Below are 18,517 nucleotides of genomic sequence, written 5' to 3' on the forward strand. Positions count from 1 at the left end.
AAATTGAAGTGTCTCCTAGGCAGTCCTGTCAGACCCTGTTACCAATCCCAAATGCCGCCTGAATATTCTAGGCCTAAGATATATGTCTGGTCTCTTAGAACAACAGGACAGAGCCCCCTTTTTGACTGATGCTATGTAGTGCTCAGCAAACCTCACTGCTGCCCAAGAGGACAAGTTACTAACATTATCCCCTTCTTATAAAGCACCTCTCCCCATCTTTCTCTTCATTACTGCAGCACGGAAGACAAGCACGAGGGTTTTTTTTCCAAAACATGTAATAAACTTTAACCCAGAAACTCACATAGTCACACAGGAATACAGGGACAAACCTTGGAGGCTCTTCAAGGGTCAGGCTGTCATCGACAGGCAAGCAAAATGGAGGGAAAAAGTGTGCACGTAACTGAGCTCTCTGCTGGGAGGCTCAAAAACAACGAAGGGAGTTAAAAATAATACATCTCCCTGATTTGAGACTATTTTTTCTTTTTTTTTTTTAATTTTTCTATCTTAATTATGAAAAAAAACCAAACCAAAAAAGGAATCTGGAATGAAAGTAAACACTCTGTTCAAACCAAATCTGGTTGTTTTGGGTGACTATTTTTTGCCTTTTAGAAATTGATTAGATCTAGTCTTGTAATGCTAATTTGAAGGACAGAAAGAATGTTTCCTGCCAAAAATGCCAACACACAAAACATAGTTTTCTAGCTCTGTCAAAAAAATTGCCCACCCTCTTCTATTTGAGCATACTGGCAGGATTCAGGCCAGATTTACAAATGAGCACTGGCATCCCTGAAATCACTCTGTGCAACACTTTGCTAAAAGTTTCCAATTTTTTACCACTATCTCACGTCTGCTTATGAGTTAAATGACTGAAAGAATAGTTGTTAGAGAGGGCACATATCCCTTCCCTGTTTAATACACGCCAAGGAACAGAAGTAGGAAGCTTTGTCTGAAGAGACTAACAATGACTCTCTTGCAGATCACTTTTTGTTTCAGGTCTACCTTTCTCAGACAGAATTGACTGAAAGAACATAGCAGAATAAAAATGAGAGAAATTGCAGAAAAAGAAGTATTTAGGGAAGAAAATTCAGAAGAAATAAGAAAGATGCTGGGAACGGAGCGCACAGACTGAAACACCAGTGGTCATAAATGCAAAAGTATTTGCCTGCAGCCTAAGGCTGGCTGGTATAAAAAGGGATGTTATGAAAGATGGAAGCAGGATTTTTAAAAACCTTGATATAGTTGGGGAAGAACTGTTCATGAGGGTATGTAGCAATACGACTAGGGGTTATGGTTTTAAACCAGAAAAAGGTAGATTTAGATTGGATATTAGGAAAAAATTCTTCACTATGAGGATGGTAGAGCACTGGAACAGGTTGCCCAGAGAGGCTCTGGAGGCCCCATCTCTGGAGATATTCAAGGTCAGGCTTGATGGAGCCCCGAGAGACCTGATCTAGTTAAGATGTCCTTGCTTACTGCAGGGGGGGTGGCCTAGATGACCTTTAAAGGTCCCTTCCAACGTTACACATCCTATGATTCTATGAAATGGACCGGTCAGCTGGAAAGGCCAAGCTGTTGATGCTATTTTCTGGAGGGACAAATGTCTGCCAGGTTTCATCAGCACCATCAGCTGCCAGCTTTCAGGTAGCAAGGCTAAAACAAGGGCTGAGGGCCAATTCCTGACACTGCAAAGCCTTCAGGGTTGCTTTTTCCCCCTGGCAGAGGTTTTGTTATACATGTGTGCATTCATAGAAAATGGCCAAGAGCACACCTGCCATCCTCTTTTATTTTTAATTTTTTTTCTTTTAAATGAACACCTTGCTGCATTCAACTGTTTTTCTTTTATCTGGTGCTACTCAAGGATAAAACTAACTGGTTATAAACACTGGTTATCACACAGAGAGTTGGATCGCTGCTCTTCATACAGTACAGCAGAGCTGGGGAACATTGACAAAGTGGTTTTGAAACTTCAGTATTCAAACAACTTTAACAGCATTTAACATCCCTTTACTAAACATTACCTGCTCCATCCAGTACATGATGGTGCTTCGGAAACAGACTGCCAAAAGCAACCTGAGTGGATGATTTCATTGTGGTGTCATCAGGACTGCAACCTCACCCTTGGGCCTGGCCATGACACCTGGTGATGTCCCCCACAAAACCCCACTCCCTCTGCCAGACACAGGCAAGTGGATCTGCAAGACCCAATGAAGGCACTTTGAACCCTAAGGTTTATCAGCTCTTTGTGGCTGTATCACCTGGGCTGTTCAGGAAGACAATATGAACATGAGTGGGCATGAGGATTTTCATGCATTCATGAAGGACACAATGCTTTCTATTCTTCTCCAAAAAAGGCCTCCTCTCTTGCAGAGGCTTGAAGCCAAGCATAGCAACATCTCTTGTCCCAGGAAGCACCCACAACTGAAAGCTGCAGTGAGGAAAAGATATTTTCAGGCAAGTCACACACTGTGCCAAGGACGGTACTGATGAAAGCAAGAGGTAAAACAAACAGGCTGAAACTGAATATATGACCTCATGATCAAGACGATGTAATGTATCCAAAGCTGACCTTTTTGCTTCCTTTTACTGCTTGACTCTAGAAATAACCCAGGTAGCAGTGCATAATTCAATCGCACTGGCAAGTTTATTCTCCTGCTCCGTTACGAGGGCATGGTAGGCACCAACAATAAAGTTAAAGTAAATGTCAGGAGGCCAATGAATTGCTGAAGCGGACATTTGTTCTGATCTTCCATCAAGCACAATAACTCTAATGGAAGCTAATAGAGGGTTGTAAAACCTAATACCATGATGCAAGCAGGCAAACACTGAATGTACGGCCTGAGCACAGCAGGAGAAAAAAAAAGAAGTGAGAAATAACCCTTACTTCACTACAGAGATATGAAAGCAAGCACAGCTTTTTCCTACTATCCTCACTGGCTTGGCCGAAATCTCTCCAGGGGACTCCTCACCCTTCTTCCTGAGCTTCTTGGACCCAGCAGGTGACAGAAGAGGGGATTTTTGGGAGACAAAGCAGATTAGGAATGAAGGCACGCTGAGCAGGTATGAACCTGGGAGAGCTGAGCTGACTCTGAACATGTAGGAGAGCTGAGCTGCAGGGTAAAACCATCCCCTGTTGTTGTGGCATGGCTGGCTTACTGTTTCCTCTAGCTGCTCCTACAGCAGCAAGAAGAGGAGCTGACTTGGTTTGGAGGAGGAATGCTCCTCTTTTAGCTTTAGAGAGGTGCTGGAGTAAATCTGCAAGCTTGGGGCAGGGAGATGTCCTATCGGTGACAGGGATGTGAGAAACCCATACCTGATTTATGGATGACTCAGTCTCCATCTTTAAGTGATGATTTCCAAGCCTACAAGTGCCTACTAGTTGTTTGGTAAGTAATTTAAAACCACATTTGCTCTAAGTATCCTACTGAGTGCAATCCCACCACAAATCCCCTAGGTAAGCCTGACAGGGCTCACCCCTCAAAAGACACTCCTGGGAAGTCTTGATGTTTCGTAGCAGCTCTCCATAGAGGTTGGGTCACATATCCCAAGATCCCAGAGGCATCCTACTCAAGCATCAAAAGTTTAGATCCAGAGTAATTTGGCAGATTCCCCATGCCTTTCCACCGACTGATGGAGGATTCCCAAAGTCGAACATAAATTCCTCAAAAAATATAACAATTAAAAAAATCCCCAAAACCTCATTTCCTGATTGTAACCTGCTGAGCATTTCTGAAAGCCTGGCTCTTCAATTTTAGCCTGCTTTGAAAGCTCGCAACAAATTAAATGGGGCTCATTTGTTATGCAAATGATAGCTGGTGTTTCAAATAAAATAAGCCTAACCTTGATGGAGATTTCATCAGTGCAGGCTATTATTTCCCTCTGCTAATGGCTAACGGCCTAGCCATCTTCACCAAGCAGTAAGAGGTCTCCCAGCTGCCTGGGTGAATTATGGCTGGAGTAAGTAATATTAACCCCTCTAGGATAAGTACGTGGGTCATAAAACAAGAGCTGCACAGCTGTTAATGCCAGCAAAGGCAGTCTTTATTAATCAGCTAGCTGAGTCGATGGCAGGAGAGCTGCCCACCTTCCTGCATGGAACAGAAGGACCACATGGCTTTGCCATGTCACAGAAGCCCCATGTTAACTGATGTCTTGCCTTGTCTTTGGGGAGGGACAGGTATAAATATCTGTAAATGAGATAGGGATGATCATGGGTGTATGTGCTAATGATTTTCAGGTTGTTGAGCCTCAGTTTAGATGGAGGAAAGAGAGTGGAAAGGCAGAGTCTTGTCTGTAGGGTCACCCCATCCTGTTCACCAGCAAGCACCGTCTCTCCAGGAGTGCAGTGCTTCTACTGCGCAGCAGCAGAGCTAGCCTGCAACACTGGGACTTACTTGCTCTGGCTACAAGAGTGAATAAATCCCCACAAATTGCTATAATAAGGATTCAGCCCACAGACTCTGTGGCGTAAACACACATCTGGTCTCTGTTTGTAATGAAATCAGCTGAAAGCACCACTGTGCATTAATAACAAAAACGTTCAACATATTGCTACCAAATAAGCTCTGCTTGTCTTGAACTTCTATTGTCACATGTTAATGCACTTTTAACACTGATAAATGATGAAGTGCTACAAAACATTCATCAAGGGACTTAAGAGTCAAAAGATACGCATTACTGCGGTATTGTTTGCTGTTCCATCAGTTCTTTTATAATTTGAGCAGAAGTTAAAAACAGAAAGTCAGAAGCGCAATGCAAACATTTCATATTGAGCCTGCCTTTCTTTGGTAACGATTTCTCAACGCCAGGGTTTATTCTGTGCTTGCACGGCATGAGAAAATCCTTGGGGATGCGTGAAAAAGAAAGTTTCCTTTTGCAATAAGTCGGTATTTTCCATATGTCCACCCACCTCCTCCTCCCTCTCCTTCCTTTTCTTGACACAAACAAGAACTGTCATTCACTCGAGTTTAAATCCACTCTCCAGTCCCTCTCCTCTGCCTTTCCCTCACCCTCTTTGCCTTAATTTCCACCAGTTTTTTATAGTCTTGCTTTCTCCTTGCAATTTCTGGCTGCTACATACAGCTTATGCTTTATGCGTCACTGTTGGTCACTCCGTGTTCCCTGCTGTGAAAACAACCTTAGGGGCTGCTCAGGAAAGTCAATAGGTAGACTCAATGTGGTCAGCACATGTGAAGGGCTTTACCTTCTGAGTGATGTGGTTGATCCAGGGAGAAGAGCAGTTGCTGAGATCAGGACCCTGGGGTTCCCAGATCCCGTCTGGTGCAAGACACCGGAAAGTTGCAACACCTGGAAGAGGAAAGTCGCTGTGTTCAGTGTCACTGGTTGCATTTTGCCCCCAGGATTCCATGTCACAGGCTTCATTTCACAACGATGGATGCAACATATATTTTACCAGTTTGACCTCACCAAATTCAGGAGAGTCAGCGTTCATATACACAGGTGTGAATGGCTCTCCAGGGCAATGGAGCAGAGAATTAACAGTCTTTTCTGCAAGCCAGATCCTTCCAGCCTCTATTTTCAGGAAATATCCTCTACCTTCTGATTTCTTGGCAAACAGGTTCTTGGGGCTGGACACCAAGACTAGCTTGAAAAATAAATACTTTGGGAAAACTGCATTTTTTAAAATATGGCAAGCTGAACCATATGCCAAAAACCATTCTTCATTTGACTGTGCTTTAATTTGGACAGAAAATTTCCTAAAGCAACCTTTTGGAAAAAAAAATTGGGGGGAAGAATAAAAGAAAAGGAGCAAAATCCAATAAATAATAAACCATTTTGAAATATTTGGCATTGCTTTCCCCCCTGCTTTCCCTGATGGAATGCTGGCTGCAGTTTGAAAAATCATTCATGCTGGTTCAGGAGTGTGATCTGAGAATACCTGTGCTCCAAAATGCTGGCTACAGCCTTTGAAATGCAAACAGTGCAGCACAGAGCTTCAAAATGGAAGTTTTGTTGTTTCCGACTGTTCCCCTTAACCCCAGCAAAAGCAAAGCATCAGCCACAACATGTCAGCCAGCGAATCCAAGGGCTACAAACACAGGCAAAACCAGAGGTAACAGGTGCATCGTACATAACTTGTGGAGGCAGAGGCTCTTACAGCACATCAAGCTCAGCTCCTCACGGCTGTTAGCTTGTACTCTCCTTTGGCCAGAGCTTCGGATGCCAAAGATCCTGAACAACATGCTCAGCATATATTGAGGCTTTGGCCCCGGCCAGCTGCTTGCCACCTCTAGCTCAGGCAATGCAGACTTGACAGAAGGCATCAGTGTGCTCCACTGGTGAAAGCACGTGTGCCACAACCTGGTTACTCACTTACAACATCTCATGGGCAGACAGAGATGGCACACCATATCCGCCCATCCCTCAACTCACCTATTGAGCCCATGGGACATGGCTGCTTTGCCATCTGGCCCTGCCGAGTCCGAGACCACATGATGTCGCGGGCTTCCATGGGGTCGCAGCTCTCCGTGCCAGCTGACGGCAGCTGGGAGGAGGCGGGTGGGAGGTGCGTGGTCATTTCATCAGGGACATCAGCCATGGGCGACGGTGTGCTGGTGCTCCTGTTCCTCCTGCCCAAGGCCGAAGTGGTGGTGGGGCGGCCGGTGCTGCTGGTGGCCATCCGTGCTGTGGTGCTGGCAGTGGTGCTCCCTGGACCCAGAGCCCCCGAAGTTGATACTCCTGAAACAAAGGCAGAGCTGATTAAAGAGAGGAAAAAAGAAAAAGGGACTCAAGCCTAGGTCCCAAGGATGTCCCCTCTGCTAAGTGCAGTGGCCTGTGGGGTGTAGTTGGAGCTATGCAAGCCTTGCTGCACAGCCACCTTTCAGAGAGAAGCAGGAGAACACAGCAAGAGAAGCACACAGGGGGGTAATGACTGCTGGACCACAACCGATTTTCCACAAGCACTAGAATCTGATGAAAATAAAGCAGCACTTTATGCCCCCACCATTTTTCTTCCTGGCATTTTAATGTAAAAATCTTATTTTCCATCTTTTAGGGAACACCTAGCGCAGAAGTGCTTTTAATTTTTTAGTGTTGCTGAAGACCCAGCTGGTTTGGACAGAAAAACATTTTCCATTGTGTAATAAAAAAGCCCCACACCACCAATCCATCCCCAGAACAGCAGTGTACAGAGGGCTGAATGCAAGGCTGTTCTCTGGAGCAAAGCGTTCATTTTGTCTCAGGTTCAGAAACCTAAACATCGCTCTACTATCCCACGTCTTTCAGCATTCAGAAACACTTCAGAATCACAGTTGCCCCATGTCCAGTAACAGGAACTGGAATTTCTACATTAAAGACAGCCATGCCTGAGCTCCAGCCTCGCCAGGAATTATAAATAAATGTGAGAATCACCCTGTTGACCTGTGGAGCAGCCTTGTAACTACCGAGCTGTGTGAGCAGGCTCAGCATGCAAGCTCCTGAAATTGGAACCTATCCTCTCTTCTGGGTCCAACGGAGCAGACCATCCATACTGACTATTCATGAAGTGTTAGTTATTAATGTATATTGCTGTCACTGGAGTTCATTCAAGTCAACCTGCTTCAAACCTAGAGATACCTGCTTTTAGTGTAAAATAGCATATTTTCCATTCTGAAAGGGGTTTTTTGTTATTTAAGTAATTTAAGGCTACGGTGCTGTGAGCAATTCTGCTGCCCCACAGTAATCAGTAACATGGCAGTTGAGGCACACGCTTGCTCTGGTTTCAGGCAATTTTTCTCCAAGCCTGAGACACTGCCTCCTCAAACTTTAAAACTCAGCAGCATCATAAGTATAACTTTTTTGTGGGATCAGTATAACTTTTTGTGAGATCAGTATTGTCCAAGGAAATGTGGTTTAAAAGTCCCAGCTGTACCATCTATCGGAAAACAGGATTATCTTCTGCACCAGCCTGCAAAAAGGTGAGCCATAGCAACACAGGCACTAAACCACCTGAGCACCAGGACACTGATCTGAAATCAGTTCTCCCAAAGTCAGGTGTTTTAGCCTTCTTGTGCCACCTCCTTTCCACTACGAGCCTTCAGTCTGAATGAACTCCTCAAAATATATGGCAAAATCCTGCAGTCATTGATATCTTTCTTCTAGTTTCTGCTCAAAGCTCTGCTAGATCACCACGTAATGATTTTCACCTGATGTTACAGAGAGGATTAAAATTTGTAGAGAACAGTAAACATTGTGTTTTTACTACAGCAGGTCTTGCCACAATTACATATTTTGTTTATTTATAATGACAATTTGCCCAGTAGATAACAACCTGCAGAAATTTTCCCATTTACTTATGCAATAACTAGTTATTTTCCATTTGCAAAATAACCTATGCCATGCACTACAGGTGTAGAAGCACCAAATAGAATCATAGGATCATAGAATGGTTACAGTTGGAAAAGACCTTCAAGATCATAGAGTCCAACCATCTATCCAGCCCTAGTAGGTCCAACACTCAACAGAAATAGATATAGTGGATGCCGATTAAAACCCAAAGCCAGCAAACTCCCCTTAGAAATCATTCTTACATTCATTTTTTAGCATATAAAAAGATATACTGAGCACCTAGGAACTCCCCTTGACCCACATGCAGGGGTGACGCATTTTTGACCCTAGTTTTCATTGACAATCACTGAATATCTCATAGCATGTTGGTTTTGGAATAGGTCTAGCAAGCTTACTGCAGCAGCTAGGCACAGGGGATTCAATGGCATTTTCCTTCAGCCATAAAAAAAGAGAGTTATTTTATCTTTCATAAATCCCTCTGCGCTAGTGTTGAAACCTCTTTTGAGGGCTTGTTCTTCCAAGTTTTGTTCTTGTTCAGCTAGGCTTTCTTACTGCTTTTAAAAATAAACATCTTCACCATTTACATAGGACAAATTATAAGAAGACATAAAAGAGCCGCCTGGAAGTGGCCTAATAGAGTGAGATGGATGGGATACCACTGAACTCGGCTCAAAGGTCTGATTATTCAACGAGTCAATTTGGTAATGAGCTCCAGCGAACATGATCACCATGCTAACACCACCCAGTTGCACCAGCCCCAGGCAGCCTTGCTTGCAGATTTTGCTCACAGAGCTATGTGCTTTAAAACAAAGTTAATTGGTAAGAAGGGAAAGAATGGGAGATCAGGATCATTTACATATAAATGGTTCTCAAATCCAAGCAAAGCCAGGAAGAGACTGCAACCTGTGCGAAATTACCCAAATCCTACAGCACGGAACAGAGATCAAACCTCCAGATTAACTCAGGCAGCCAATAATTTTTAACTTGGGGAAAAGCAGCGTTGCAATATTGCTTTAAGAGAAGGATTCTTCTGATAATACTTCATAATACAGTCTTTGCTTGTAGAGAAGCAGTAACCTTTAAAAATCATCAACACTGTTAAAACTAGAAGTGTAAAATCCTGATTATTTTACTTTCAGTACTTGTTTTTACCATGTGTTGCCATATCAAGAGTTTAAAGACATCTTTTGGGCAAGACTGTTTTCACTCCTAGGCTTCAAAGCCAAGGTTGTGCAGACTCTGATTCCAAGAAGCCCAGTGCTGGGATAGGTATTGTCACGGTGCTCCCAAGAAAGCAAAAAATGACTGTGGAAACATCTCTTCCCCAGAAACACCCCAAAGTGGTACTGCACATTTTAATTCCTTGCTCTATCTAGAGAGCCAGCACTAATAGCAGACTAAGTTTTGCCATCATTCAGACTAGAGCTGCAGCTATAAAAAAATAAGAAACCAAAACATTTTCAGCGTCCACAGGGGAGTAATTGTAACTCTCAGAGGAGCCTCTCGCTACTTCAGCAATATTGACTAGCAAGAAAATACATCATTAGGGTTTTTTTCCTTTCTTTCTTATTTCCCAACCTTTATAAAGAGCTCAAGCCTCTGGAGGAGGAATGTTGCTTGGTAGAGAGACAATCACATGAGGGATTTGCTCATAGGGAAAAATGTTCAATAAATAAGGGAATCTTGGTCTTTTTAAAATCTTTTTTCCCCCCCCTATTTCCTTCTTTTCCCCTTTCCTGCCCAATGTGACAAGTGCACAATTGGCCTAAGGCCAGTGCTTTGTGTTTGCCACCAGTAAAATCCAGCATCTTACCTTCTGCTTTGCTCACCACTCCCTAGTGCTGCCAGACATGGGAGCCTGCTTTTCCAGATGACTCGTACTCTGACTAGTGTTTTCCTACCACAAAAGCACCTTTGATTGCCAGCAAGGCTATTTGCCATCACTACCAAGCTAAACCATTTAGATTTTTGGCACCTAGGTATGCAGCCTATGACCAAAACTGATTAAAGAGATGTCACACATTTTCTGTCCTATGAATGAAGATAACTGAGTGCCCCCTGAGCAGAAATTGCAGACGAGATTTCCTGGGTGAGGTGTGCTGGCTTTTGCTAGGTAACCGATGACAGAAGACATCCGTCAAGCTCTCCCCTGGGGGTTGCAGCACAAAGGTTTAGCCTGATGGCTATGCCCTATAAGCCAGCATTTGCTCATCTAATTGGAAGGAGAGGCCACACCCCAAGGGCCACACTCCAAGTTTCGTGCACAAGGTCCAAGCAAACCATGATGACTTCACTCTCTAGAGAGTTCTTCTAGACTGACACCCAAGCAGATGTGCCGGGGTGCTGGTGGCTAAAAGCCCACTCCTGCTCCCTGCACTGCAGCTGGTGCAGCGCTCAAGCAATTGAGGTAAAACTAATCCAAAGGGTTCAACCATCTTTGTGCAGATAGAGCAATCCAAGTGCCCTCCTGAGCACATCCAGGCTGCATCCACAATTATTTACGCATGCTGCTGCTGCACTAAGAGAAACGGGGCATTGCCGGTTTATGAAAAGCTCCAAGAAACACAAAACCTGCAGGACCCTCCCTCCCTCTCTGCTAGTTTTGCCCTTTTCACATTTGGCAACCACATCCTTTGTTTGCAGCATTCCCTTTTATCATTTCTTCTTCTACTGAAAGATGGTACGAGTTGTATTTACATAGAGAATAAGTTAGGCACATATTGAAAGAAGAGGCCCAAAAACCCCAAACCTAATACAGTCAGAGAATTATTTCATAGCTGTTTTTCTCTTCCCTGTCTCATAAATGCATCTCATGGGAATTAGTTTTCTACAAGCATTTTCAAATGGATTTCAGAACATTTTCTGAAACTCTCTATAAAACATTTATTATTTGAAAATAAGTATATACCCATTTTCTTCTACCTTTTTGGGTGGCTTTTCACTGATCTCCCTGTAAGGTGACAGAAAAGCATGACTGAAGTCAAGAACCACTGAGGGTGAGCCTTGCACACCCAGTAACATCCCTAAGAGCTACATAAACAGGTATTCATTAACCCTACTGTTAACATACTGATGCACTGCAACATTTATACAGAGTCTATGCTGCAAAAGACATCATCCTACAAAACCATCTTGTGCTGGATGTCTGCCAGAAGACCAAAAGCCCCATATTGGTGTCACCCAGGAGCAGCAGGCCAGAGAATCAACAAGGTGCAATTAGCCCCTAAATTACATACAGCTCCTTCCCCGTGTTTGAGAGAAACTATGACTGCAGGCGAAAGCCAAGCAGGCCTCATATCAAACATCTGAACAGCCCTCCCCTGTGCTCACACCTTTGGGAAGCTGAGCCAGAATCATGCATGAACATAAAAGTTCACACACTGCTTTTGGAGGGTTTGTGTTGCGTTTTGTTGTTGGAGCTTTATTGAGGGAGACTGAGGAAAGGCTTGCAAAAACCATCGGTGGGAAGAAAAGATGAGATATGTAATGGCCCAGTGTGTCCAACATGGCATGATGTCTCCAAGAACACAACCACATGTAGTCCTGTGCCCCAAAAATGTCACATCAAGTATGATATGCAGATAAATAGCTTTTTCTGTTTTCTCCCTCTTACCTAATGTCTTAAATAGCTGAGGAAGAGGATGCTGCCCCTGAGAGAAGAAATGTCCATTCCCTTGTGGACTCGTGCAAAATGGAAAAACCCTTTCTGTAATTTTTTTCCTGCCTCTTACACTAGGAAATCAGCTTTTGTGCCTGAGGCTACTCTGCCTGCATGTGACTATTCTGCTGGGCCTGGGCAGATGCTGTGATGAATATGGGCCAGATGTTGAGTTCCCTGTACTAGGGGGAATCCTATAGTTGTGGTCCAAGACATGGTGCATACTCAGCTGTTTCAATGCACTTCAAGCTGGAATCACTTAACATGATGGGTCTTTTCCTCTGAATCTCAGTTCGAGCATTTAACAACAGCAAAGAATGAGAGCTGTAGTGTGCAAAATCAGGCCCAAATCCAGTCCATCTGCCCAAACTCTTCCCTTCTCACTGCACCACGACTCTCACGTAAGACAAAACTATCAAAGCAGCTACCACATGGGACCAATTCTCAACAATAACCAAAAAACCCCCAACTATACCAAAGCCTTTTTGAATCAAAATTTTACAATTCTGATAATGACCAACTGTTCCTTACACATGGTGGAAAGGTCATTTTGTCAAAAACATTCGAGCTGTTACTGCAAACTTCCAGGTTTATGCCTGAAAAAACAAGAATCCAGACAGCACCCTGGCTGGTTTTTGGTGAAATATCAACTTACATGCTTTTGTGGGACCTTTTTGGGCATGTGTGTGTGCTTAATACTTTTCCTAGCTCCCAAGAGCTCTTAATGTCAGGTCCCCACTTTAGTTGTCATTTGATTGAAAGAAGTTACTTTTTTCTTCTTTTCTTCTCTGACCTATTATTCTCCAAGAAATTACTGGATCCTGCTTAAAATATGTAACTTCAGAGACATCAGACAATGTTTTAACTGTCATTGGCGTGGGGTTACAACACATTGGCATACTTAGCAGGAAATCAAGTGGTATAGCACAAGAGGACCACCTGTCATCTTCACCATGGTCCTCTTCTATTAGAGGGTCCTCTTCTGTCAGCACTCAGTTCCTAAAGCCTTAGCTCTGTTTTCCTACCCAGGATCTTTATCAAATCTACCTTTGTGAATCTCTCAAACCCTTCAGTGCCCACCCAATGAGGGTATCAATGCCATATTGCTCTTTTCAGCTTCTGAATGTACAGGAAGAAATTTAACTGGACCATTGTACACAAATTAAAAAATGAGCATTTTTTTCCACATCATCTTGTAATGCTTTCAGAAATGCAGACGAGCTATGCCCATAGGAAGCCTGGTAAACAGGAAAAGATTACAGAAGAGCTGATCTAATAGACAATAGAACAGGATTTATAATAAATGGACTAATCTAATAGGCTTGAGAGTTCAGTTCAAGAGCTATTTTTAGACAATCTAGCTTCAAATTGCTCTAGTTCTCAAAAATATTGTCAGATGTCATTGTAGTTATTTTGAATTTTTTTATTTGAATGTATAAAATCTGATTTTTTTTTAAAGCCACATCTTATTTCACATAGAGGGGGAAATATATACAATCTCTCTTTAAGGGCACGTCAGTTGCATACTATTACTGAATGTATGGAGTGAACTTCTAACCTCCTAAACAATCTCTGTCCCCTGGCGTGATTCACATCCATCAGAGCCAGTGGTGCAGATCTTATGCACTGTCTTCCAACCCAAATCCTTCAAACTCTATTAAAGAGAAGCCTGGTAGGAATTCCCAAGTATCCCATTGTTAGAGAAATCACTTTTGATTTCAATAACAGGTGCTGTCAGTTTTTCATTCAGACCATGTCAGAGTGCAGACATGTGAGCACTCTGCTTACAGCTTCAGCAGATTTACTGGAGACTGAGATTGCCAGGTTTGGGTTTTGTGGTTGATTTTGTGGTGTTTTTTTTTTTAATTAAAAACCTTTTTAATTGAACCACCTATGTGTTTTATTCACACAAACTGAAACACACCTTTAGTTCTATGCAGAACAAGCACACACGTAGCTGCTAAGAGACAGAAACAGTTTTTCCTGTCTGTTGGCAATGGATGTAGCTTCATCTAAAGTGTTTCCTGCCTTTTGCCTGCATTTCTGCATCTTTAATTGAACAACTTACATGCATGCTGCAGAGGCAGTGCCAGATGGAGCTGGTCCTCCCCCAGCAGTTCTCCACCTCTGCGTTTGCAACGAATGGAAGCAAGTGCAGGAGTCATAAAGTGACAACTCACGCCCTAGCATTTTGTGATCTGGCCAGTCAACGTGGCAAGTCCTTCCAAGGGCCAAAAGCAGTCAGCTTGTACCCCTATCTGAAACTTTTCTTCAGTTGCAAGCCACGAACACAATTTTAATAACAGAAAACTAGCATCTTCAAATAGTCTCTGTTATCTGTGTGTGTAATCTCTCCAATCTAGATGTTAGTCAGCAAGATGGCCAATTGCATTCAGATAAATGCCTTGGACTCTTTTAAACATATCATAATCTGCCCGTGAAATGGCTGGATGGTTGCTTTCCAATTTGTGAAATGGTTCAGATGCTGTAAATAAAAAAGAAATTGGACAGCTTTCAAAAGGACAGATTAGACTTTTCAATTTTCAATGATTCGGTACTTCCAAGTTACACTCTTGTGATCTCCATATTAATATTTAAAACCTGGTTGTGTAATGTTGTTATCTTGAGGAAGAGGGCATAGTATGACTGAACCCAAGGAAACAACCCACTGGACCTACAAAAATTAGCTTCCTGGCCCCATAGCACATCTGTGTGCAAGAGGAATGGGAGCAGAGGTGGGTGGCAAGCTGACGGTCCCTGCTTCCTCCTGTCTGGGTTGGCAGATTAAAATCACAAAGGCTACTTCACAATTGCCATCCCTCAGTGCCAGCTGCTCTGAGGCTCAGGATCTGAGGTCCCTCCCGGTTCCATGTACCATTGCTGGGCTTCCAAAGAGCCCTGATGCCCAGTGTTTTAAGTGCAAACTTAATACCATGGGTGGGCTTGCCAGCTGAAATCAAAGAAAGGGAATAAACCACAAAGTATCAAAGGTGGAGTTAGGGTTGCTTGTACACTTCTTTCTCTAATCCATGTTAGGATTGACCTCATTGGCATGCAGGTCACAGGCCATTCCCAGACATGAATCGGAGACCTGAAAGCAGGACTTGCTGTCTGTACAGTAGATGTTATATTCATACCGTACTTCTAGCATCCTCCAAAGCATCAGGAGTAATAAACCTGCCAGCAGAAGCTTACCTTTTGTCTTCCACCAAGCCATCTATTTTCTCCTCTTGCTACAATTCACTAGTTATTTAAAACCCGATTCAAAAAATCAAATTCTTCTCTAAAGCCACCAAAGTGATTTCTCTACAGGGCACTTGCTCTACTCAGTCACTGACTGCACTGGCTTCTGTTATTTATTCTATTTGCTCTTGCTCCCATGAGAAAACCAGCTGGAACTATGGAGAAAGCTCACCACTGAAACCAGAAGAACTAGGAAAAAGCTGAGAAAGGCTGTCTTTTGTCATCCCTCGAGCATGCTCTAGTGCACACCTTGGTGTGGGTGTGCTGTCAAGACCCCTCCTGTAAATCAGAGGGCAGGCATTGGCCTCGGCTCTTGACTGCATCTTGTTTTGGAGCTCGGGTAAGCTCAAACGTCTCCCTAAACTTGCCAGTGGTTTGCTTTCTGCCCAGGAGTGACAGATGGGAGGGAGGGAGGGAACAAGCCCATGCAACACAGAAAAAAAACATCTTTCATGTAAGCCAATCCTAAGAAGCTGACAAAACTCTGCTGTAAGAACATCGATATTCAGCTACTCTCAGAAATAAACCACTGCTTAGCTCCCTTCCAAAACTCTTTATTACTTATGTAGAAATGTCAATATTTTGTAAAGTTCAATTCTAATAGCTGTATTCATGTTGGCTCAGGGATCTGCCTAAACAATACTTAACTACAGGACTAGCGTCTGTATTTTATAGATATCTGATGTTCTGGGGGGGCTTTAACAATGGGAGGGCCATTAATATTATGAAAAACATGTTTGCTTCAGTGAAGTAGATTTATAACAAATAAACAAACTGTGAAATATTCAGGATGTTTTAAGGTGAAATGAAGTGGGTAACACTTCCAAGGGTCTCCTGTCTTCATACTGAAGTTCGGTACTTATGGACACAGGCAACTTGGTACACTATCAAGTCCAAACTGGTGTCCTAACAAGCTTGGTGTGCAAGTATCCCCCCCATCCCCCATGTTCTGAAGTCTATTTTTCTGTTGAGGGAGGACACTGGGGTGCTGGCAGTGATGTCCAATATGCATTCATATGCCTCAGCATCTCAAGGAGATGGCAGAGACCTCCAGCCTGAAGGCTCCAAGTCTGGAGGCATTGCTGTAGCTAGTCATCTTGTTTGAAAAGTCACAGCAGAAAGCTGAAAGGCAGGAAGGAACAGCATACAAAAATCAGAAAAGGAGGTTTAATCTAACTTCTTTGGTTCTGCACCACTAAGGGCCACCAGCTCTCATGCAATCAGCTTTTGCTGAGATGTAGTTTCAAACTTTTACCAGAGGGGTTGATAACAAGATGACAATACATAAGCCCGAGGTGGAAAAAACCTTCAACACTGACTTCTAGCTTTACATCTGTCAACTTTCAGATTATTCTTGTTAATGGCTAGTTCAGACCAGCACACTGCAATGTAAGCACATTTTTTTCTTCTGAAGCAGAGGAATATACCCATTGACCTTGTAGGACTTTGAATTGGGCCCACAGAAAAGAAAGACAAAAAACTCTGCAAGAAAGCAAACAGCAGTGCTGAAAAGTAATATATTTTAGGTATGCCTGCCTCCCCTAGGTTTTGCATGCAGACAGGTGGTAAAGTTTAGGTGCCCAGAGGAATTACTGGTTCAAACCAGGGGCACCAAATACACAGAGGAACATCCACGTACTGCTGTGCCAGAACAGCGATTGTTCATAATGCACTCCTGGCCTGGAAGCCTAAATTGCACCTGATCCAACTGGGCTACTGACAAAAGTGTTGTGGATCCCCCACAAACATCAGCAGAATCTGAGGAAGTTGGAACCTGGTAAAGAAAAGCAGATGGGATGACACAGAACTGAAAAAAGTAAATTGTATACTTTAGAGGCTGTGTATCCTCATCGCTAGAGGCTGTGCTTATGCACTGCCTTTGTACAATATATACACCCAGAAAATTAAATACCTGATGTCACTGCAAAGCATAGATGTGATATTTTGAATGAAAGAATCATACCTTTCATAAGGAAAAAAATTAAAAAAGAATATATATATTTAACGTGAAAAAAGGAGAGAGGAGAGAAAGGCTTACCTGGTCCAATGCACATATCTTAAAAAATACACCTGCTGTCTAGCTAAATATGAATTTATCTTCATATGACTCCAAGATTCAAAAGCCTAACAGAAAAATAGGAGGAAAAAAATAGTCCAGAAATTTTTATCTGATTCTGAAATACAGCAGAGACCCTTTAGACAGATATTACTTTATGTATAGGATAAAACCACTGCTACAAAACAGAGCTAAAGAGCTGCTGTATGGTTCTAGCACACAGCCTAAACCTCATTTTACAGCTCTCACAGGTAACATAAAATAAATACAGCAGTCTACAGTGATTATGAATTTTCCCCCTCTTCAGTATCAAATATGTTGAAATGTTTTTGTTTTGTAAATATTTTACAGCAGAACATTTAGTACATGTGCTGAGACCTGTAACGTTATTAGCCTGAGCCTTTCACATTCCATACATGCATCAAGAAGTTTCATCAATTTGCAGGGAAGAAGTATATTAGTTTTTCTAGTCACTGCAGTGCTTTACAGGTACTAAACCCCTCAAAATCCTTAATACTTTACGTTATCCACCCAGAACTCTCATTTTATAATAATGCTAACCCAAAATCTAGCTCACTTATGTCATCAAAAGCAACTCTTCTTCCATTATCTTAAATGTAAATGAGAAAAAGCATGCAGCTGAAGCAGACAGAATAATTTGTAATGAGAGGAAATCTGTCAGGCCAGGAATACTAAAAAAACCCAGAGCATAACACTGAACTCATTTGGAATGGAAGGACATTAACAGTATGGTGGTCCAGCTCAAGATGGGAAGGGAGGAAGAAGGTCACCTGTGATAGACCCTTGTGGTCAGCACTAAGCAAGTCAAGAAATGTTTAAACCTTTAAATAAATGCTAGAAAAAAAAATTTAAGAGGTTAGAGCCTGACTGACCATCGACCAGAGACACACAATTCATTGGCATGCCAACCTGAAGCCACTCAGCAAAACAGAAATTACAAGTGTAAGCACTGCAGTAGCTCGCCCGCTCTCTTCAGCTGCCACAGAGATTCTCCCAAGGCATAGGAAAATGTGACATTGCTTGAAGAGAAAGATTTGATTTAGAAATCTGCGTCAGCCACTCTATGGACAGGAAAAGGTAGCATCAAAAGCTGTTCAATTTGCTCAAGACTTGAGGCTCTCTGGAGGTGCCTCACAGCACTAATGACAGGTTCCTGCAACACCATCATCTTCACCGTATCAACATTTCCACGCCAGAACCTTAGCTGGAAATCATGCCACAACACCAAACAACTTCGGACTTTGTCTTCTGAAAAA

At 42.8% G+C, this 18,517-nt stretch overlaps 1 protein-coding gene across 13 annotated transcripts in view; it reads right to left on the minus strand.

Moving 5' to 3' along the window:
• Positions 1-18,517, minus strand: part of ADGRL3 (adhesion G protein-coupled receptor L3) — a gene marked incomplete at both ends in the record, with an annotated part of 318,582 nt that overhangs the window by 87,871 nt on the left and 212,194 nt on the right. For all 13 annotated transcript variants that reach the window (XM_084263405.1, XM_084263406.1, XM_084263403.1 and 10 more), the window contains 2 exons: positions 5,201-5,304; positions 6,391-6,696. In XM_084263405.1, coding sequence (XP_084119531.1) covers positions 5,201-5,304; positions 6,391-6,696 — 410 coding nt within the window. The remainder of the gene's footprint in view (positions 1-5,200; positions 5,305-6,390; positions 6,697-18,517) is intronic.

Source organism: Gallinula chloropus, assembly GCF_964237585.1.
Source record: "Gallinula chloropus genome assembly, chromosome: 4".
Lineage (NCBI taxonomy): Eukaryota > Metazoa > Chordata > Aves > Gruiformes > Rallidae > Gallinula > Gallinula chloropus.